The 24,898-nt window shown below is 31.4% G+C and overlaps 1 protein-coding gene across 2 annotated transcripts in view; it reads left to right on the forward strand.

Annotated features, from left to right (window-relative positions):
• LOC142323681 (lysine-specific demethylase 5A-like) overlaps positions 1-24,898 on the forward strand; it is a 180,796-nt gene that overhangs the window by 36,864 nt on the left and 119,034 nt on the right. For both annotated transcript variants that reach the window (XM_075363776.1, XM_075363777.1), the window contains exons 7-11: positions 6,818-6,944; positions 11,236-11,387; positions 14,102-14,254; positions 17,826-18,010; positions 19,638-19,792. In XM_075363776.1, the coding sequence (XP_075219891.1) occupies positions 6,818-6,944; positions 11,236-11,387; positions 14,102-14,254; positions 17,826-18,010; positions 19,638-19,792 (772 nt within the window). The remainder of the gene's footprint in view (positions 1-6,817; positions 6,945-11,235; positions 11,388-14,101; positions 14,255-17,825; positions 18,011-19,637; positions 19,793-24,898) is intronic.

Here is a 24,898-nt window from a genome sequence, read left to right on the forward strand (position 1 = left end):
TGAGCTGCAGCATTATTATTTTACATCTCAAGAGGTCAAAAAGGACTTTTTGGAAAGAGTAAAGTGTACTCAAAATTCATTATGTTATATAACCAAATCTTATAATGTTTAATGAAGTTATCTTTACAAATTTTTTTTTTTTTCAAATTTGGAGTCCAAAATAAATTATGAAGGGCTTAGGGTAACAGGCCTGTTTTTTACCTTTCAACTCTTAGGTACTATTAGTACTTATAAAACAAAATTAAACTGTTACCGAGTGCCCTTCATTAATAAAAAAAAAATGGCTGCCAAATCATAATATTTTGAAAATGACTCATTTTTGCTGAAAAACCTGATGTGGGACAGATGGCAAAAATCTGAAATGTTTACAGCAGTAAGTACTTTTTATATACTTTAAAACCATATAAAATGTATTTTGTTACTCAAAGGGGTTGACGAGTAATGAAGCCATCAAAACTGCTAAAAACACCATTCCTTCTAACTGTTAACAATGTATCCAAAAAATTCACATCATGTATTTTTTCAGATAATAATGTAGGCCTACTATGCAAAATATTTTGATGTGTCTGTTATAAGATAGCTTATATTCTAGATAGTTTGTTACTTAAAGTATGACTTTTAAACACACTCATGTTTAAACACAAAAGTGAATACACATGCGTGGACATGAATGTTTGTGTAATCCTGAATGGAAACGCTGTAGAAGGCTTAGTTACTGTTTTGATTTCAATGTGATATGTTGTATTGTTGCTAGTGTTAATACTGTGGTTAGGTAACATACACTTGTTTATAAAGTAATTTTATTAGCAGTGAACTTCTCTTTTATGCGATATCTTTTATTTTTAATTTTATTAATTAGAGAAATTTCTATTTTAGCTGTAGAAAAACTGGGATACGACAAAGTGAGGTGCAGTTGGTAGTTTTATAATTTATACTAACTGTATTGTTATTGTAAGAACCTTTGCATTTTATAAAGATGGATTATTGAGTGTTCAATTGGCATTCACCCTGAAACAGTATATCACAGATTGACTTACAATAGATCTTTAGTATTGCACGATATTTTAGAGTTTACTGAACAGCAAATAACATTAATATCTTTAAGAAGTGGATGTATTGAAACAAAAAGTATCTGTACTTTTCATAAAACTGAACATGTAGATAAATATTTTTATATTAATGGGAAAAGTTGCTCTGACCCATTTAGCTGTCACATTAAACTGGTTAAGAAATCTCTTAGAGAAATATCTTTGGCACTTTTAACAAGCAATCCAAATTTAAAATTAATTCCAGGAAAAATACTGTATACATATGCTTAAACAAAATACATAAACCACATATGATACAGAAAATGTACCAGAATGTCAAGATATATTTGAGCCTCAATGCATAAAGTCAGTGAATAAAGCTTGTTCAGAACTTAGCATTTTCCCAGTTAAGGTTAAAAAATTATTGAGGAACACAAAGGAACTAATTTAAAAAAATAAAGTTACAAAAATAGCCGAGTCAGTTACCAGTAAATTAAACAATTCCTTTGATTTAAATTTTTCTACAAAAGAAACCAGTTTAGTAGTACAAAATTATACTGATTTAGGTAGGGAATATGAAGAATTAATTATTAAAATAAAAGATAAAATGAAAACAGTTACATCAACCCAGAAAAAAATGTATATTTTAAGTTTATTGCCAAGCAGCTGGAGCATTCAAAAAATTCAAAATGAGTTTAGTATTAGTCAGTATTTAGTCTGTCAATCCAAACAATTAGTTAAAACAAGTGGAACTTTGCTACAGATTGGCAAAAAGAAACCCAGTCACATATTTGATGAAAATGTTATTAAATGTGTCCAAGAGTTTTACCAGAATGATGAGCACAGTGGAGTGATACCATGCAAGAAGGATTGTGTCTCTATAAGACAAGCTGATGGGAAGAAAATTAATATTAAAAAAAGGCTTATCTTATGTAACTTAAAAAATTGTATACAGCCCTCAAAGAAAAACATAATTTAAAAATTGGTTTTTCAAAATTTTCTGATTTAAGACCTAAATTTTGTGTTCTGGCTGGTGGGTCAGGTAGTCACTGTGTGTGTGTGTGTGTTGTGCGCATGCGCTTGCATGTCACCCACCAAAATGTAAAACTCATGTTATCTGCTCTAAAAATGAATTTGATTATAAAATTCTCCTTTTAACCATGGTATGTGATATAGAAAATGAAATGTGCATGTTGTCACAGTGTGAAAAATGTCTAGGCACTAATGAATTACTCAGATTACTGCAAGAGAGCTGGGATGATATTGATTCTGAAATTATCTTTAAATTGGGTTTCTGTTGACTGTTGTGAACTAACTATTCAGATTCTTCCATTTCAAGAGTACTTAGTTAAACTTACTGAAAATTTAAATGAACTAAAAAGGCATCATTTTGTTGCAAAGAAACAAGCTAATTCCTCAACATTAAAAAGGAAAAGTTGTTGAAGGATGAATCTATTGTATTGGTAGACTTCTCTCAAAATTTTCTTTTTGTGATTCAGGATGAAGTCCAGTCATATCACTGGTCTAAAACTTATGCCACAGAGCATCCATTTCCCATATATTTTAAAAAAGAAGAAAAATTACAAAGCCTACTGTGTGATTAGCGAGTATTTGAAGCACAATACTACATCATTCTTCAGCTTCAAAAAGCAAGTTATAAATAAAGTAAAAACATTGTTACCACAAGTTAAACATTTTTTTTATTTTTCTGATGGCCCCTCAGCCCAGTATAAAAACAAAAAGACTTCATTAATTTGTGCTACCTCCAAGAAGATTTTGAGATTGCAGCTGAATGGCATTTTTTTGCCTCATACCATGGAAAAGGACCATGTGATGGTATTAGTGGAACTTTAAAAAGGACTGTGACTAAAGCAAGCCTTCAAAGGACAGTCAACAATTGTACACCTTCTGAAATGTACAATTATTGCAAAGACAATATTAAAAATATAACATCTATTTTCTGCTCTAATAAAGATATTCAGGAGACTGAAGAATACCTCAGTTCTCATTATCAGGTAATCACAACAGTCCCAGAAACGAGAACGTTTCACAATTATGGTTCCAGCAAGTCAGAAAACTATTCTGAAAGTCCGGGCAACCTCTGAATCAGAAACATTTATGTTAGTGTCTGTACACAAGGACATTTGTGTTTCTGATTGCTTTATAGGTTTACCAAAGCCAAAATGTAGAAATTATGTCTGCTGTGTATACAATGGGAAGTGGTGGTTGGTCGAAGTCATTGAAGTCAAAATGCATGAAAATGAAGAGGAATATCAAATATACTTTATCCATCCGCAGGGTCCTGGTACTTCATTCAAGAAATCATTGAGGGATAATCAAACATGGGTTCAACTGGAAAATATTTTAAAGATTCTCATGCCTTCAGACCTTTTTCACACCTTCACAGCTTTTTCTATCAACTACTGGAAGAGGACACAACATTACACCAAAGATGAATGAAGATTTATCAGTTCTACTCAATAAAAAAATGGCAGGAGCACTAAGTTATGCTAGTTCAGTTTGTTATCAAAAAGTGCAAGATTTATTCATAACTTCCATTAGCAGGAGTAAAATAAGGTAAAAGTGAATTGAACAACTTGTTAATGTATTTGAATTGTTTATTATTGTGTAATTATTATTTACCATTCTGTAATTGACTATTTTTCAATTATCAGTTTATTCATTCTGATGAGTTTAGTTGTAATTCTTGTAATGAAAAAAATACATAACATCAGTATTTTTGGTTATGTTAGAAGCTTATGTCAGTAAGCTAAGGTTAGAAGGAACAGTGTTTTTAGTAGTTTTGTTGACTTCATTACTCAATCCTTTTGAGTAAAAAATAAATTTTATATGGCTTTAAAGTACCATAAAACGTACTTACTGCTTTGAACATTTCAGATTTTTGCCGCCTGTCCCAAATGTGGATTTTGGGCCCCAAAAATGAGACATTTTAAAAATCTTATGATTTGGTGGCCATTTTTTTTTTTTTAATGAAAGACACTTTATAACAGTCCAATTTTTTTTTGTAAGTATTAGTACCTAAAAGGTAAAACACAAGCCTGTTTTTATTATCAAAACTAAGCCCATCATTATTTATTTTGGGCCCAAAATTTGAAAAAAAACCAATTTGTAAACATAACTTCAGTAAAAATTACAAGATTTGGTTATGTTACAAAATGAATTTTGAGTATTTTGAGATGTAGTTCCATCTTTACTCTTTCCCCTCTTTGACCCTCTGTACAATGTAAAATAAGAATGCTACAACTCATGGAAAAAGCGATGAAAATGGCTGTTTTTACTTGTTGGTGAGTTAGAAAATAGTCTATTACTTGAGGAAAAAACTTTTTAAAAATATTTAAAAAAAATCTTTAGCCATTACAATACATCAGTTATCATACACCAAATATCATCAAAATCGAATATCAATAAATCGAATAGTGATGCACTGATCATTTGTTGAATTAAAATGGAATACTCCATTATTGTTTTACTTCTGTTGAGTTTGTTGTATATTATAAAAAAATTTATCAGATGAAAACATGTGAGTTCTTTTTTTAACTACATAATTATGACCACTGTTCAGAAAGACAACAAGATTGCAAAATATTTTACATCAGACCAGTGAAGTACTATTTATTTTATTCTAATTTGTTTGTTTAACTTAAAATTGTTTAGTGAAAAACAATTTTCACCTGTCTGGGGTTTTAACGTTGAAGCACATAATTTTATTCATCAAACAAACCTGTAAGACAGAACCAAAAATAAAGGAAAATCTTACTTTATAATTATATTAATTAAATTCTTTTATGCAGTGACAGCAAAGGTGAATGTAGCTGTGACTTATATGTTCATTTACTTTTACATAAGTACTTTTTTAATGTATAATTCTACTGTAATTAGTTTACATACTACTGATTTACTTCTTAACGTATGATTAGATTAGATTAAATAATATTTAATCAAACTCCATAATTTATGTTTATTAGAATTTTTGAAAACACTTATACTCAAAATTTTAATTCTTTGAAAAGTATTTAACTTTGTAATTTGTTAAAATTACACTGGAGAAATAACTGAACTCAACAATAAATAAATTATTTTTCTTAAAAATTCATTCCTGATTTTATTATACTGGGTGGGCCTGAAGAAGTAGCCTTGCCAAAAAATGGAATTAAGTAGAACATTAACATCATAAGTTCATGCACAGGACATTGACATGGGAAATTAGAGCAAAGGGAGAGGATGTACATTCCTATGTAAGAACTCCTTTTCCATTAGTCACCTGATCATCTCTCCCTCTCACCCTTCCATGCTTCGACTGTCAATTGTCTGCTGAGATCAAGAAGGTGAGGTATGGTATGGTGTGGTGTGTGCACGTGCATATATATATATATATATATGTGCGCGCGCGCGCACGAGCGATTTATTCAATACCAGAGCCAGTGAATATTGCATAAGAACTAGTTCTTTAAAGTAATACAGAAGTTATTCCATAGCGTTTCCTAATTATCCCGTTTGAGCTAAATGCAGTATTGAGCAATTGGTGAAGAAATGGTGCCATACAGGATCTGTTGTAAATACACCAAAGAACAGGGTGCCATCTGTCCGTACTCCTGAACTTCATGCACATGCTTCTGAAATGATGGTTTGTAGTCCTCAGAAGTCTACCAGAAAACTTATTGTAACAACTCGGGGTAAGTAGAACAACCTGCAGATGTGTCCTGAAGAGTTTGAAGTTGAAATCGTACCGCATCGTAGTTGTGCAACAATTGAGGGAACCAGACCAGGGAAAATATGTGACTTTTGTCTGGTTGTTGAATATGTTTGCAGATCATTGATTGGACCCGTTTATGTTTTTCATGTCGGACGAGACATGGTTTCATTTATTTGAACATTGCACCTAATATATAAAGTACCCTTACATGACCAGAAGGTAGGTATGTGATGTACTGTCTTGCCAATTGTGTTATTAATCCAATATTTTTTTGACACCACAGTCAATACAGATGTCCATCTGACCATTTTGGATGACTTTGCTCAATAGCTGACAGAAGAAGAATGTAAAAACTTCCAGCAGGATAGGATGACTTGTCAGATGTCTGAGAGGTCACTTGCTTGTGAAGTGTTTACTGCTTAGCAAACAGCGAGTAGGGCTTATGGCCTCCATGGTCACCAGACTTGTCAACATGTGACTTTTATTTGTGGGGAATGTTGAAAGGCAAGTGTATAAAAACAATCCATTCACAGTTGATGAACTGATGGTGAATATCATGCATTAGCAGTGTTATCCTGATGGAATTGACACAGTTATACCTGCATTTGTTAAACCATGCACACAAGAGTTTAGCTGTTAGTGGAGATCATTTTCAACTTGTACTCTGAAGATTAGTACAGATATGTTAGTTATTTCTAATATCTATCTTGCACTGGTAGATAAAAAAACTACTGCTACTTTTTCGTGGCTCACTCTGTACTTAGATAAGGTTAGAGTTTAAAATCTCAATTTACAGTTCATGTGGACTGGTATTTCTGCATAACTTCATCCATTTTAAGTAATATATTTCAAACATATTTTATATCATTTCATTTTTACCACTCTTTCTTCTGTAAAATATTCTTTAATATTTGTGTATTGTATTAATATTATTTGTAGTTGCCTAACTATGTTTTTTTATATCTTTCGTCTAATCTTTCTTGGTTTTTCCTCTTGCTGTTTTACTTATGGTTGATACTTTCATGTGTGTAATTATTTCTAATATTCGCTAAATGTATAAATTTGTCTGTTACAGCTGGCAAAATATGTTTGTCATAATTGTAGTCGTGGAGATAGCGAAGAATCAATGCTACTTTGTGATGGCTGTGATGATAGCTACCATACCTTTTGTCTTATGCCTCCCCTTTTGGAGGTTCCCAAAGGTATTTTATAAGTAGTTCACAGTTCACTAAATTTGCCGTAAAAAATGCAAAACTCTTAATATAAATTATAATTCTAAGGATCCTTTTCAAAATGTTTGCTGTACAGTCATATTCACTGACCTAATTGTATTATGTTCTAAAGAGTGTTGAGAACATAGAATGTTTTTGACCAATTTGATATTTAAAATTCAAAGTGGAGGTTTCAGCATGAGACTAAAACCTGAAAGTAATAAACAATTTGTTAGGAAACACATGAAATATTGTAATATAGATTTTTATTTTATTAAGTTCTATATGTAATAAAGATAGGGAATTAAAAGTGATTATTCATATTATAACTATATGTATATAAATTCCCCCACTTAGTAGAAAGAGTGTATGTATGTAATTATCATTTCTTGATGGAAGGGGCACATTAATTTATGTGTCCCTTTTTTATAATGTGACACATGTAAAACATTGGAAGTATAAGATACTAGTCTGATATGCTTTCTCTGAAAGTAATAATGCTCAATATACAGCCAGTCCGTGAACAGTCTGAACATGTCACAAATAATGTAGAACATTGCATTTCTGGGTTTTGGCATTTTGGTGTGTGGCAGTGTTTGCCTGCCAGTGTTTGAAGAAGGAAACAGGAAACCTTTTCACTTTACAATTTTCATAGTAAGCTTGGGATGAATGCTTGTTACCTTGAATCTCAAGTTAGGTGGCTTGCAACTTGACATGAAATCCAATTTGAAGGATGGGCCACGGAGTCTGGTTGGACTCCTCATTCTCAGGTATTCCTGAGAACACGTTTGAGACAAGACACAGCACTGATTTTGAATTTTAAAATCTTTTCAATGCTGTACAATTCTTGGTCAGCTTTGTCTAATTGATTTCAATGCTTTAAAGTAGATTTAAGTTTCTAAGATATTTACCCAGTTAGTTCTATTACCACATTCAATACCTTATATTGCGCAATGATCCCTTCCTTTTACCCAAGTTTGGCATGCTAACACCAATTCTTCTTCTGTGTTATGCAAGCAAGCAAAAGCAGTTGCTAATTATTATATAGCAAAATATGCATCAGAAGCTGAGCACGCTTCTACTTTCTACCTCAACTTTATAAACATTTTTTATGAGGAACAAAGCAGAAACTCTAAAAAAATAATACAGAAATGAATGATTTCAACTATCTGTGTGAAATTCTGTACAGAAAGTTATATCTTAATGGGGTGATCATTGTACAGAGCATCTTAGATATTGCTAATCTACCAATTTATGCCAATGAGTGGGAACAACTTAACTCCAACAGATTTGAAAATAACCTCTTATATCTAGAAGATTAAAGCAGAAATACTTAGGCATGCTGCACAGGGGCAGCAGTGATACTGAGTGATGTTCTAAAGCTGTTAAAATTTTTACAAACTATAAAATCTTTTCAGTGAAACAAAATGAAATTACAAGATGCAGTATGTTTTTATGATCTCTTTTAGACAGCTATGGCTCAATTCATCAGATTTTTCAGCTCGTGACAAGAATGGTTTGAAAATCATAGAGTAAAACATTTTGAAAATCTTGACTTCCCCTTAGTTGAAGAGGTGGGTGATATTCTAGAAGGGATGAGTAAAGATCAGTAAAGGGAACCCTTTATAATTGCTGCTCCTTTCCAGAGAGAGCAAATAGGATACTCCAGATGATTTTTTTTCATTGTTAGTACAAGTGAATGACCATCTAAATGAGTACAAAACACAATCTGGCCAGTAATTCAATAGAAGTCTTTTTTGTTTTTATTTCTGCAGATGGATATATTTGACATCTACAAACAAATCCACCATCAATCAGTCGGCTTTTTATTAAGGCGAATAATTGTACAAGGTAAAGTGTGATCAGGGAAAATTACTCTAATAAAAAATAAATTACTACAAGAGTTTCAGAGATAGGTAATCATACTGTTGTACTTGGTATGTAGCCACAATTAATATTGGTGGTAAGACAAGACTGTAGACTGTTCATTCTCTTTTGAGGATTCATGTTTGTCTGAAAATTTCAGTTTCTGAGTGGTAGCAGCCAGGCACTTTCAGACAGAAATGAATCTGGTAAAATGCTTGATAGTTGATGAAGTGGCTATGATCAGAAACCTGAACAAATTGAAGAAAAACGTGTCTAGAAATTTATGTTAAAATTGATCAGTTGTTTGGTGGTCTTTTTGTTAATTTTTTTTCAAGATTTCAGACAATTGCCTCCTGTCAAAGATACAGCTTTTATTCTTCTTCCTCAAATGACATATCCATCCAAGGAAAGGTAGTTTTTGAATAATTTGAAGGATTTTTTGAGTTTAAAAACTTACACTGATAGTTTTCAGGCTCTGAAATGTAGATTGTTGGATAACCTATCCATAGGAACAATCTCTCGTGGTCACTTTGATCTTTTTCTGTCAAGGATTGTGGCTCAAGGAATATTGCAGATGCGGAAAAATCATTCTCAAATGCAATATTCTGACAAGCAGAAATTGATGAGGCAAACATTTCTTATTTAATTAGCATGAGACTACCAGTTGTTAGATTAACTTAGGAAAATTTTCCAGATATTGCCACAGGCATTAGTGAGGACACTATTTTAGGCTTGCAGGCTGTGGTAGGTTTAAGCTGGTTACCTGGTGTAGAGTTGTGCTATGATGTAACTTCGTGGTTAGCAGGCAGGTTAGTAAATGTGTCATTAGGCACTGTATGGGCTATATTATGTTAGGTCCAGTTTCATGACTACATTTGCTTCGTTCTGAATTTGTCTCTACAATAGGATAGTAGCGATAAAACTTTGCAGTTCTCTTCAATTGTTCCTATAACTTGAACGTGAACTGAGAGGAACTGTCTGCAATTGAAAACACTTTCCTTTATCCTTGGCTCATGCAGTAGCAATACAGTATCAAGGACTAACTTTGTCAAAAGTTGCTGTCGATCTTGGCTCTAAAGAATCTGCATCTGCAGCAATTTTCTTTTTTCATTTAGTATAGTAAGAGAACTATAACTAATTTTGTCATCACTTTTGAAAGGGTAACAAACTAGCTCGAATAATTACAGAGGAATAACTCTTCTAATTGGACATGTAAAATTCTCTCTCTGATAATTTACAACAAAGACATACTAAAACCACAATAGGAGAGTATCAAGGCAGATTCAGACCTTGCAGAAGTTGTTCTGACCAAATTCTCAGTGAAAAACGTGTTATGAAAAATATTAAAATACACAACTTATAAAAGTTGTTTTTTTATAATACACAATTTATATTTTACTAGAACTTTTTATAACTTGTGGATTTCAAAAAAGTTGATTTGTGGATACAATCATATAATATATATTGTTGCCACATACATGCTCTGAACTTCATATTGACGAAAGCAACACTAGCTGCTCAGATGTCAGCAGGAGTACAGTATACATATGCTACTGCACAAGTGCTGCTCCCACCAAGGTAGCTGACTGTGCAACTCTCCCGCCACAGCAGCACTGCGCCCAACCACTTGCATGCTCCTATAAAAGAGTGAACAGCAGAACAAATTTTCAATTTGTTGCCCACTACTGCCTGGAGAAGAAGCAGAAGAAGATGGAATAAGAAAGAAGTTCCCTGGCCGGCCCAGTGTGGGACCTCCTTGCAGATGCCAACATCCCTGCCAGAGCAGCAAGTCTGGCTGGTCTGCCAAGGGAGCTGCTGGGTGTGGACGCTACATTCCTGCTGGGCTTCAAGCACCCTGGCCAGCAGGAACCAGCCCAGCGTGGGATCAGCTTGGATAGAACTACCTCAGCTGCGCTGGCGGAAGACGACTGATGCTGTGGGGCTCTGGGGGCCACCACTGCCATGCTGTAGTAGCAGTGGCATGCTGTAGATGACTAGAGTGGTCCAATGAGGCCAAACAAGAAGAAGAAGAAGTAAGAGAATTACCAGATCTGATGTTAGTTAAGCCCTATGCCGAGGAATGATTTGATTCAACAACAAAATCTAACAGTCTTGTTGATAAAGAAGATATTGGTGTTGAGTATAGCCCCTGTCTTTCACTAATAGATTAATAAAACATTTTTGTTGACAGTTCCCTTTTTTTTTTTTGTACAGGATGTGTAGTTATATCATTTTTCTCAAAAGTAGTTGGCACTTAATCATGGGATTTGCATTTGCCCAGAAAAATGTATAAGAATTTAGATATTGATTTGGGTGTTGATGTAAGCTTTTAACGGATAAAACTTCCTGCTACTCATTTGCTTCATTTAGACCACTTAGCAGTATTTTTATATTAATGCTCATAATATGTTTGAAGGTGATTGGCGGTGCCCAAGATGTGTAGCAGCAGAAGTGAGTAAACCTGTTGAAGCATTCGGGTTTGAACAGGCACAAAGAGAGTATTCTTTGCAACAGTTTGGTGAAATGGCTGATCAGTTCAAGTCAGATTATTTTCGTCTGCCGGTTCATGTAAGTAGTCCATTAAGACACAATAGGTTTTATATAAAAGCCTTTTCCTTAATCAAACCTAAAAACCTATATGATAATTACAAACTCAAATAAAAAGGTTAAACTAAAGTTTATTATTGTAGATTATTCTCAATTTTTTTTTGTAAGTTTAGCACATTGTTTTATTTTATTGCAAAATTTATATTAGAATGTTGAAACTTCTGTTACATTGTAATTGACCTATTGCAGTGTAAGGATCTTAGAGTTTCGCTTTAATATTGGAAGGACAGGTAGGAGGAAAAAATTGTGTAGGCAGGCCACATTTGGAATATGTAAAACAAATAGTTAGGGATGTAGGATGTAGAGGGTATACTGAAATGAAACGACTAGCACTAGGTAGGGAATCTTGGAGAGCTGCATCAAACCAGTCAAATGACTGGAAGACAAAAAAAAAAAAAAAAAAAAAAGGAGAGTATGCTCTGTAGTTGTAAAAACCATATTTGGCTTACAAAATTCAATGGGATGGTACTGCAAATATCAGTGTCAAAAATAAAAAAAAAATATTGCTAATTTATATAATTCATGTATCTGATAAGAGTTCTATTATTGACATATTAAGGAGTAAACTTGTAGCAGAAATTAATTGAAAGATATAAAAGATAAAGTTATCTGATCAGTATGAAAAGAAAAAATCGTGTTTAAAAATGAAAATAATAATCATTCTTTTATCCAAATTATAGATTTTAAATGTATTAAGCAGATTATTGTATTAAATAGAACGTATGAAAAATCAAAATATTACAGTAAAGATACTAAACAACAAAGAAATGCTTCTTTCTTCTTTTTATTTTATCCAGCTGTCTGTTTGTTATGACCCTGCAGAAACAATCTCCATCTGCTTTTGTCCTTTCATAGCTTTTCCTGAAGTATACTTATAATATCTCTTATTCTTTTATCCACATCCTTTTTCACTTTTTTGAACCATCTCTTCCATTATCTTCCTTTTTGGTTTCTTCTTTCTTCCTGTTCGATTAACTGCTTTTTGGCTAGTTTTCCATTTCATGCTAACCAACTAAGACAATCCTATTCAGTATTTTTAATTTAAATTATCCTTTCCTTTAGCTGATTTAACATTTTCATTCCTCATTCCATTTTTATTTATATTACAGTTACACTAAAAAATTTCATTTCTGCTACCTGAAGTTATTCTTCTTTATCCAGGTGAGCCCGGGTACTTGCATTGTATGTAAAAATTAGCACAAAATAACAGTATCTTTTTTACATCTGTTTTGGGTCATACAACAGAAAAATCAGCCAACTTTTTGGACTCTTCTATCAACTTTCAAATTTAATCTTCTATTTGCTTCCAACTCGCTCCCAAAATACAGCTTCTAACAACATTAAACTCAGCTCATTAACTTTATAATATCTCTTTTTGTTTTCTCACTTCAAATCAAAGTTACTGAGTTAATGAATTTTACTATTTTCATTCCATTTTTTTTCAATCTCTGCCTTGCTTTTTCCAAGTATCATGATATGATCTTTAAATAATCCCAATTTCTTTTGCTTATTTCTGGTTTTCAGAGTTTTCTTTCATACTTATGAATCTCATCTATAACTATAAAACATCCATAACTGGATAAGTGGTAACATATTCTGTTCCAATCCTGTTTTTATTTCAAACTGTTAGGTTTATTATTTTTTGTATTCTTCCTGTTACATTCTATTTGTTGCTTCACACTTGATTATTTCCTTTGGAGTTTTTGAACTTTAAAGTGCTCTCTTTACTACTGATCTTGGGATGCTACCATATGCTTTTTCAATTTCAATGAACATATTTGCCAACTTTTTCTCTTATTCCCATCATTTTTCCATTTTTTTCTCATCACAGGTAATAGGGCTTCACTAAATCTATCTTGTCTACTGCTTTTCCTCTCAATTGATTTTTAGCGTACTCACTTATTCACGTATATATATATATATATATATATATATATATATATATAATTAACTATATAATTTAACTATATATTTAACTATAATTTAACTATATAATTTTAATATCGCTACTTTAATGTCCTTTTATGTTTCATCTTCTTTTTTGAATTGCTGAACTATTTCTTCTGTATACCGATCATATTGAACTTAACTTTTCTTCTAGACTAGTTTAATTATTCCATAATTATTTCATATAATTACAGCAGTATGCTTGTGCTTCTTTAAATTTTTTCCATACTTATGTGCCAGCCAATTCTTTCACCTCCTACCTTTCCACTCCAGTCTGAGTGTTTAGTCACCCATAATTACCAATGTTGTTTTATTTTTATAAGATAACTAAGTAATTGCAGTATACTTTTTGTTGCTTACATAAAAGTAAAATAAACCAATTTTTTCAAGTTAAAAAAAATGTAAAACCCATTTCCAGAATCAAATGTAAGAATATTGTTAAAAAAGTAACATTGAAATGGAATTTTGTTACAAAATAGTTTTAAATATATTTTTTGTAATAACATGAGTCATTTAAGTTAATTGAATTATTATATGGCTTTTAAATCAGCAGCAGCAGTAAAGGTGCATTAGAACATTTTTATTTGGTCATATTAATAAATAAATACATACATACATTATATAATAACGGTTCAAAATTATTTTGTTTATTACAATTATGAACATTTGCCCAAAAGCATTGTGTTTTTATGCAGTCTTATTATCTTGATAATCTCTTATTTTAATAGAGAGTTCCCACAGATGTAGTTGAGAAAGAGTTCTGGCGAATCGTTTCTTCGATTGATGAAGATGTCACAGTTGAATATGGTGCAGATTTACATACAGTGGATCATGGCTCAGGATTTCCTACTCAAAATTCTGCTTCAGAAAATGGTGAAGATGTAAGTGCTGTTTACTTTACATGTTTTTAGAAGATATTCTCATAGTGATCTGTTAATTTTATTCCTTAATTCTCTGGACTAGACTATCATAAGAGTCCCACCACAATGTTTCAGTTCTTGTATCTCAGGAGAATATCGCCTACAGCTTGTTTTCTTTGGGAATCAAATAAGTTATATTTTAAATTTAATTATATGCATTGCATCTGTGGGCCTTTTTATGACATACTTGAATAATTTTTCTAATAAAAAGTTTTATAATGCAGTGATCTTTGTTAATATAAGAATTATTGTAAGGATTACAATATAGGTGATATTTGTAAGTGAGAGTAGAATAGATCTTTGTATACTTACAGGTATATCTACATATTTCAACAGGTATTATCGTCGACTATGTGTCATGCCAGTGCCGTTTGTGCTTGAGTTATTTATGTATTTTTTGTAGTATGCAGTATAATTTGGTTATTTTATTTAAATATAGTTATTTTTTAATATTTTATGCCACAAATATCTTAATAATTGACATTTTTAGTTTTGTTCTTCTTAATTTTTAAATACCAGCTGTAAATATAAATTTCTTATAAAATGACACCACATTTCATTCGTTTAATGAAAAGACAAGTTGAAAAGGCATCAACTCTGTGCAGTGAGGGAGAGAAACTGTGTTTTATCACAAAGTATGCTTGTGCTATTCTGGTTTATATCTCTTAACTTTGTTTTGAAAATTATCTCATTTTAAAAATATAAGTTGGCTAAATAATCAAGAACTGTTTTTAAACAGTGTAGATTAATAAAGATGGAATAACATAGTCGATATATAAAATTTAGTGAAAAACTTAATTATTTTTAATAAGTAAATATTCATAAAAAATTACTGATGTATAAATAAACATAATTATCGATATATATATATATATATATATATATATATATATATATATCTCAAATATCAACAAAAAATAACTACCAAACACAGTAAACAGAACCTAAAAAACTAATACCAAAGTCGACTTTCACAGGATCCCCCGCATTATCAATCAGTACAAAATTGTAAAATTATATAAAAAAAACAAATTAATAAATAAAAATTAAAAATTTAAGAACCATAAACCCCAATAACCACAAAACTTGAACATAACTCAATGCCAATTGGAATGCCAAGTAGATTCCAGTTGGCATTGAGTTGTTGTTCAACATTTGTGGTTATTGGGGTTTGTGGTTTCTAAATTTTTAGTTTTTATTAATTTTTTTGTTTTGTTTTTGTTTGATGTAATTTTGGAGTTTTGTACCGACTGATGTTGCGGGATCCCATGAAAGTCGACTTTTAGTATTAGTTTTTTAGGTTCTGTTACTTTGTTTGGTGGGTTATCTTTTGTTATTATTTGGCATAGAGGACAGCATGTTGATAAATTATTTGAATTTTCACAAAGCTTTATTTATGTATAAAAATAATAAAACACTAAGGCAGTATCTTTGATTAATAAAACAGCAATGTTTTTAAGGCATATTTTTTAACAAAGAACTGAAAAATAATGAAAGCATGAATGAAAGAAACTAGAAAAAACTAGAAAAGTCTATATAAAATGCAAATTTGAAATACTAGTTATGATCTGAGACCATTTAAAAAAAATCTTACATCAAAGAGTTAATGCAACCTTTATTTTTCCAGATGCGCTCATAGTAATTCTACAATTAATTTAAATATTTTTACGATAAATATTTTATCAAAATCATCCTAGCCTCACAATAAATTAAAAAATGAATTTCAGATCACTACCCTTTCGTCACTGTCTTACTCTTGTAATTTTTTTATATGCTGTATATTCCAATATTTCATCAGGTAATGGTAATGTATTTTTTTAAAAATAAAAAATTTGTAAGGTGAAAAAGTAGAGGGAGGAATCATGTTCTACAGTTATTTTTTAATCAGACACGGCTAAGAGATCATGATGGCTTTGCACAGCAGTTTGATCTTCACATGACTAATCTTTGTTAGCTATTGGTTATTGTTTTTTATGCATATTTTTTTATAAATCAAATTTACATTGTAAGATTGATTGCGTGTATTGTAAATGAAGAAACTAATTGTAAAAGTTGTACATTATCTGTTAATGAACTAATCTGAAAAAATCATACAGATTTCTTCCTTAACCATATATTTCTGGAGTTATAATTAAAATATTTTTATATTACTGTTAATATGTATTTAAAATAATATTTTTATGTTACAAAATAAAGGGAGTAAAAACTGTAATCAAATATTTAATATATTTATGAAGGATAGTCTCTGAAGTAAAGACTGCTGGAAAATTTCTCTCCTTAAGGTTGGCGAACCTGTGTTGTTCATGGTCATGCTAGTAATGTACACACTAGATTGTTGACTGTGATTATGTGTAAGTTATTATGTTATAAAAATCGATGTTGCCGCCAACTGTAAAATACGTGGAGTCATACGTTTTTTAAACCATCAAAATGGTAAGTTGGCTGAAATTCATAGGCAGTTTTGGGATCTGTTTGGCATACTGCTGATCGATTTCATGCAACGTGGAGTGACTATAAATGCAGAAGCCTACTGCAAAACTATGTAAGTTACAATGCGCCATTCTAAATCGGCGACGTGGGCGACTGATCGACAGTGTCATCCTGCTGCACAATAATACATGTCCACATGTTGTGGGTCCGACACGTGATTTACTGAGAACATTTGTATGGGAAATTTACGATCACCCACATATAGTCCAGACTTAGCTTCTTCTGATTACAATTTGTTTGGGAAATTGAAAGAATTTTTGAGTGGTAAGCAATTAGCGGGTGATGATGAACTTATAAATGCTGTTAATCAGTGGCTAAATGGACCTGCGGCAGAAGAATACGATGAGGGTATATTGCTTGTGTATTGCTATGATAAATGTCTTAATTCATGTAGCAATTATATAGAGAAGTAGTGTAAGATATATAGTTTAAGAGAAATAAAAAAAATTTATAAGGTTTTCAAAGTAAATTATTTTATGATGAAATGGTCTTTATGTTAGAGATAACCTCTCGTAAATTTCTTTTATTTGTATTAAATGTTTTTTTTTTATATTTATGTTGGAGGAGGGAAAATCTGCTACCAGATACCCAGGAGCCTGTACTATTGTATGTGTGGTGTTCTCCACATATTGCGGAAACCTACTAAAAACCCTCCCTGACCCAACATGTGGTGTCGGAACCACCGTTAAGCTGTTATGTCAATACCATGGGTGTCTATGGGCTCACTTTCACCTCAAGCATCAACATTAAGCGTCCCCCAAGGACCACTGGCAACGGCAATCCTCCTGGACCCTCACTGCCTGCTCCCGAAGGCTGGCCCCCCACCGATACCCTGGGATCAGAGCCTCTATACTCACAACTTCCTGAGCCATTCATTTCTCTTTTGACATCCACTTAAACCCATTAACATCCTTTCACCCTATTTACATCTACATCTATTAATATCAGTTTGTATTAAATAGTCTAAATTCTTGTAAATGTTGGTTTCACATTGAATTCCACAGTGATTGTATAAAACATTAATTTAAATTTCTTTTGTTAGGATGAATATGTAGACTCAAGTTGGAATTTAAACAATTTGCCTGTTCTTAATGGTTCTGTCCTTGGACATATTGGAGCGAATATTTCAGGGATGAAAGTTCCATGGATGTATGTGGGAATGTGTTTTGCAACATTCTGTTGGCATAATGAAGACCACTGGAGCTATTCGATCAACTACTTACATTGGTAACTATGGTTTTGTTTTATTTTTTCTATGAAGTTGTGTCAGGAGTTTACAGAATTAATTGGTGTTCTTTGGTAAGCGACTGTTTTACCTCTTGACTTATAAAGGAAATGAATTATAGGATGGAAAATTTTCATGTTAATACAGCATCATATCTGTTTTGTTTGTGCCTTCTTTCTTTATATTTTTTGAATGGTAAATGATCATCTACCATTTTATAAGTAATTGTTTAATAGTAAACCTAAAACATGAGGGGGCTGTTGTAGGAAAGATGGCATTTTTTAATTAGATTATCTACTTTCAAAACTTCTGTAACTATTCAGTTCCGTGCTAACTTCTACATCAGCTGCTCTCAGAGTTCACTTCTGGCAAAGATCTATTTTTTATCCAACTTATTTTGCTCAGAAAAATGTGAACAAATCAAGTATGTGGTTGTATAAGTAGCATGTAATAATAATTAACATTTCTTGTGCTCAAAGATGTAAACATTGTACGTCTATGTGTTAAATTTGTAAATCGATAACTTGAACTGAAATTATGATACTAGGTTTGTTCAGTTTTTCTTTTGCCACATTTCTTACTTGTATGAAGTAATTCATACAAATTATTATGAAAGTGAATTTTAGCAGCAGAGTAAATTAATAAATTTACATTATTTACCCTATATGATTTATTCTTTTGTGTATTTCAAAGGCTTCTATTGTATAGATTACTTCATCGGCTATTTAATACATTATTTATACAAAAATTAAAAAGTTGAAAGAACACAGAGAGAAAACTGCTGTTTTAGTCAAATCTAATTAAATATTGACGCAAGAAATGGAGAATTTGTTCTCTTTTCTCTTATAATTTTCAGTATTTTCTATAACAAATTAAGTTTTTGATGAAGTAGTACCTACCAAATGTTACAACAGTTTAACTTTACTTAACGCAGTTGTTAGAAAAATATTAGCTAAAATTCAATTGCTCATAGAAAATGCAATACAAACAAAAAATTATAAACAGACTACACTGTAAATTAAGCAATAATGGTTCTATGTGGACTATGTTAATAATAAATCATTCAAAACTTGCTGGCTCCTACCAGAGTTAATGGAAACTTGTTTCCTATTAATTTTTAATTGTATTGACCTTACCACTGGAGAATTATTGAATTATAAGGGGAATAGCATGAAGCAGTGGCCATTCTGTCTGCAGATTTATGATATATCAGCCATTGTATTTTATAGAAAAAAAGTTGATCTAGTCACTCCCTGATTATGAATTTAAAAAAAGTATCACTGCATAATCATATATTATATAATCATATACATAATAATTAATACTGAAGATTATATCTAAGGATCAAATGGCTCCTCTTAGTATTTGGGTTTTGTTTAATTCAGTTACTTTGTTTTTTCATGGGCTCATTTACTAATAATGATTATATTGTTACAAATAATACAAAGGATACTACGTTATAATTTACAAAAGATGGTTTAGAAATAAATGAATTTTTGGACTCCTTTAGTTGATGTAAATAATTAGTTTTATTAAAATACCTTTACAGTTTAATATAGTTATTTTGTTGGTTTTGCTGGGTATTCCTGTAAATATCCTCTGAATGTTTATTCTTTGTTTATATTTTAGGGGAGAGCCGAAGACATGGTATGGAGTTCCAGGCTCTCATGCTGAAGTGTTTGAAAAGGCTATGAAATCTGCTGCTCCAGAATTATTTGACTCGCAGCCTGATCTGTTACATCAGCTTGTTACCATTATGAATCCTAATGTTCTGATGGATGCTGGTAAAAAATATATTTTTATTATTTTCTTGTTAATACAGTGTAGCTTCAAAAAGTAATAATAATAATAATAATTTTATTTCCAGTTAAATCAGATATTATAAATTGTAATTATTATTCTATCTTACAATCAAATTAATCTAGATTTCTTAATAATACAGTTCAGACAACAATCTAAATTATTGGAAATTAGGTATCTCTAGGAGCAAACCTTTTTCAGAAGTTACCAGCAATAAGAGCAGAAATAAAACATCTGTTTAATACTAACTTAAAAATGCAACAAGTGCTATTCATCATGAACTTATTCTATTTCCAACTATAATGTATTTCCCATAAAAAAAAATCATAGAAACATTGAACAAAGAAACGTTGAGTGGAATTCTACTCAGTTGACATATTGACCCTTGTTACTGTAGTCAAATTCGAACATCAACCATTCTAATATAGTAGACAAATATATTGTGATCGATATCATCACATCAGTTGTACATCACATATATTGAACAACATGCAAAGCCAGAGCAATTAGCATGTATTTGTCATGCAACTCAAGAAATCCTGTAATAAAATCACAAACCAGTCGGACATCATAAGCATGGCAATTGGTCAATCGACAGGAAGAAATGCTCTGATTCATCCAACTCAGATATTTTATTCAAAAGGGATCTTTTTTCTCAGAGTAATTCCAGCTTTCCTGATATTATCAGATATTTAATTTATAAATATTAGGAGCCATATAATCATATGATCTTTTGAAATTTTCATTTTTTGGAAAGGGAACAATAATTTTTTCCTTATTTCTATTGGACTACGATATTATGATCTTCCATACATCCTACTTTTAAATAGAAGTTATCCATTAATCTAAAGATATATAATTGTTTTATAGGTAATATTTTAATTTTCTAAAAGTAGATAATGATGAATTTAACCTAGACTCATTAGCAATCAACCTCACAATATATTTTTGGATTATAATTAATGGCTGAATAACCGATTTTTATGTACCTTTCTAACATGTTATTGCATAATTGATTCTGGACTGCACAAGGGTTAAGTACAACATTTTCATTATAATATGTTTTGGCACATATTTTTTAAATATAAAACTTACAAAAACCAATAAAATTCCTAACGTAATGAACATGATTCTCCCATTTCAATTGGCTATCGAAGGTCATTCCAAGATATTTAAGACTGTCAACATTAATGATAGATATACAGTTACACAAATTTCCAGTTATATCCACTGATTTACATATTTTAGACTATCAGTTATATTTTCCCTAGATCTTATACTAAATTTTACAAAATTCATATTTTGAACATTTAAGTAATTCCATTCAACATTACCCAAGTCCATATGTGTGAGATCACTGACAATGTTAATATGTAATTGTATTCTAATTGTTCGGTAGCAGATTGCCGTATCATCTGCAAAGGTATCTTTAAATTTCCATTACAAAAATTGTTCACATATATAAGAAGTAGGACAGGGCCAAGCACAGATCCTTGAGGAACTCCATGAGATAATTTACCTGGCCTACTTAGTACATTACCAACTCTGTTTAAATTCTGTTTTGCAAATATTTCAAGAACCATTTATTAACAATCCTAATATCCATTTTTTCCATTTTATATAGAAAAATTGAATGCTCCATCATATCAGATACATTTTGCTTATCAAAGAAAAGGTGTCTACTGCTTTCTCATTGTTGTTAATGCCTTTATTTATATTAGAGAGAAGTCTAGTAATTACCTTCTCCAAGTTTACACCCTTTACAGAAACCGTACTGATTTTGACTAAAAATTGTATTTGATTAAAAAAAATTCATGTCTTATTTTTTCTATTTTCTTGAATATTTTTGAAATTGGTGATAGAAGAGTAATTGTTTTGTAGTAAAAATCAATTCGTGATCACCCTTTTTTTGAATTGGTACAACTGTTTGCTTTAAATTATTGGGAAAAATACCTTTTTTCAGATGATAAATTAATAAAAAGGCTAATTTACCCAAAATCACACGTGCAATTTCTTTTAGAATTCTATTATTTATACCATCAAACCCAACAGAATATATATCAACCGTTGATAGAATTATTTTATAGACTAGGTGACGCAAAAAACAGGAACTTTTGAAATGCGTAATGGCAGCCATGTACAGTTGGCAGTACTGCTTTATGCATAGGTACTCAGTCATCACTCATCATGGAGCAGTGGAATGGTCAACAGCGTGCTTTTGCCATAAAAATGTTTTACAGGACTAATGATAGCTGATGGAGGTACAAAATTCACAATAAAAACCTGGATTAAAATTTTTGAAGAGACTGGATCAGCTCTGAAAAAGAAACATACAGGACAACCAAGAAGTGCTTTTACTCCACACAGTATTGAGGCAATACGTGTTTCAGTCATACAGTGCCCACAGTGTTCAATTCGTAAACAGGCAGCTATGGCTGGCTTGTCCTGAGAGAATGTTTGTCGAATTCTTTATTGACTTAAAATTCATCCTTACAAGTTACAAATTGTGCAAGAACTGAAGGAGAACGATCACCAGTTCTACTTTGATTTATGTCAAAAAGTTATGACAAATAGCAAGCATTAACAAAGACAATGAAAATCTGGACAAGCTGTAGTTGTCAGATGAGGCACATTTCCATTTCGCAGGTTATGTGAACAAGTAGAACTATTGTTACTGGGTAGACAGTAACCCTGATGGAAGTTTATATATGTCCTTTACATAGTAGTAAGGTAACAGTATGGTGTGTGGTTTTGTCATGTGGGGTCATTGGCCATACTTTTTAAAAAATGAGGAGCATGATGCAATCTTTTGTTACACCTGCACTGAACAATTTCCCACACCAGCACGAAGCCTGGTTTAAACAGGATGGTGTGATATCACACACTGCAAGGCAGTCAGTGACAGTTTTGTGAGAATTATTTGGTAACCGTGTCATCTCAAGATTCGATGACATTTCCCAGCCCCCAAGATCACTGGATTTGTCAGTTTGTGATTTTTTCTTGTGGGGATACCTTAAGAGTGTGGTTTGTAAGAGTCAGCCAAATACACTGACCCACTAGCTCCTCCTGTTACATGATATAACATTGTCATGTTATATATATATATATATATATATATATATATATATATATATATATTAAAAATGCATATTTTACTTAATATTACCTTTATTATTTTCTTGGGTTAACCAATGAACTATACAAACTTATAAATTAAATACACTTATAAGTTTATAACTATTTAAGTTAGAAGTTTGTATAGTTGATTGGTTAACCCAAGAAATTAATAAAGGCAATATTTTAACCCTTCAGGCAGGGAGCACGTGAATGTCACGCACATGTTAATTTGTATGTATCGGCGGGTGGACGTAACAGTCTCGCAGCGCGCAATTACACTATCTACATTCTTCTTTGAAGGATGAAGCCTTAACTATCATTAAAGATCTGCCAATAAATAATGAAAATTATATTGTTGCACTAGAATTATTAAAGGTACGATTTGACAACAAAATATAAATGCATTTCATAATGCTGAGCGCATTTCAAGATCAGATTCTATAAAAAGAGATTGCGTAGATACTTTATCCAAATTTATTAATGAAATTTCCTCTAATGTGAATTTGCTTGAAGCAATGCAACTTCCTGTAAACAAGTATTAATTTATTGTCCAATTTCTAATATCAAAATTGGATAACAGTACTTCAAGATTATGGAAGGAAAAGTTGTCAAATGAAGGATTTTCTTCCATCAAAGATAAAATTTCTTAATTTGAGACGACAATTTAAAATATTAATGCATTCACTTCAAACATGCTTTTGAAAACAGATAACGAAACCAAAGGAGAGCATTATAATCAGTGGCGGCTCGTAGCTAAAATTAGTTGGGGTGCTGCTCCAGAAAATTTTTTTCTTGGCCTTTTCAAGGCCATGGTTAAAGTTTTCTGTAAAGTAAAAAACCCCCAAAAAAATGAATCAAATAGAATAGCTGGAAGCAGGATAATAATCTAATTCTACACTTTTTCATATTCAAGAATATGGTACACAGATTTTAAGCATAACAAACACGGAGTAAAAAAACTACCATCCACCAGCCCGCCAGGGTTGGCATTGCGGGGGTGACAGTGCTCTCCCTCGCAGCCTCGTGTGCAACTTCCTATGTGTGCATGCGCACAACAGCCAAACACCACGCTGCTGGAACTGTGAAGCGCACAGTTCCATATAAAGATTTTTGTATGTTTTTCATAAACTGGGGAGTGACTACTGACATTAAATTTTATCGATTATATCAAGTGGAAATTAGGGGTGCTGCAGTTTCACAGTGCCTATATGTGAGCTGCCACTAGTACTTATGTTATGTACAAGCCTTTTTTTTTTTTTTTAAAAGATGGAATGAAATAAACAAAAGAGTTTTTTAAAACATTTGTGGGAAACCCTTCTTTTAAGATAGCTAAAAGTTATAATTGCAGCAATGGTATGGTAAAACTGCCTCTAGACAGTGACAACACTGTTGTTGTATGAGTAATTGTCAGCTTTTCTTTTCAACCAACTTTTTTGTTCAATATAAATTGAAAAAGTTGCAAAGTATGCAGTGTATACATTTTAAACTGATTTTACAAATGATCTAATCATCAGTTGTATAATTTTTGTTGTCATTTTCTTTAAATTTTTACAATGTATTTTTAGCTCAGTTTATTTTTTTTTAATTGTAATAAATGAAATTCAAAATAATTAAATAATTACAATCAAAATTGTTAGGTTTAATAAATTATAACAAATAAACAAAATGGTAGTATAAAACTTCAAGTATGAATGAAATTAAACTTGCAAGTGTTTTTAGAATGACGACATTAGAAGTTATTGAATTCATGAGACTGCAGTATGATATTAAAACTAAAATAAAGTTAAATTAAGTCTTGATAAATAAAAAAAAAATTAATATGTAGAAAATTCATTAAACAGTAGAGTAGCATCGTAACTATAAATAAAATTAAACATACATTTTGAAAAATTATAAAAATATAACTAATTCTATAGAATTACCTATGGTAAGCAGCTTTCTTTTATATTGAATAATTTAAAACTGGGAATGGC

This window comes from Lycorma delicatula, chromosome 4 (genome assembly GCF_047948215.1).
Source record: "Lycorma delicatula isolate Av1 chromosome 4, ASM4794821v1, whole genome shotgun sequence".
Lineage (NCBI taxonomy): Eukaryota > Metazoa > Arthropoda > Insecta > Hemiptera > Fulgoridae > Lycorma > Lycorma delicatula.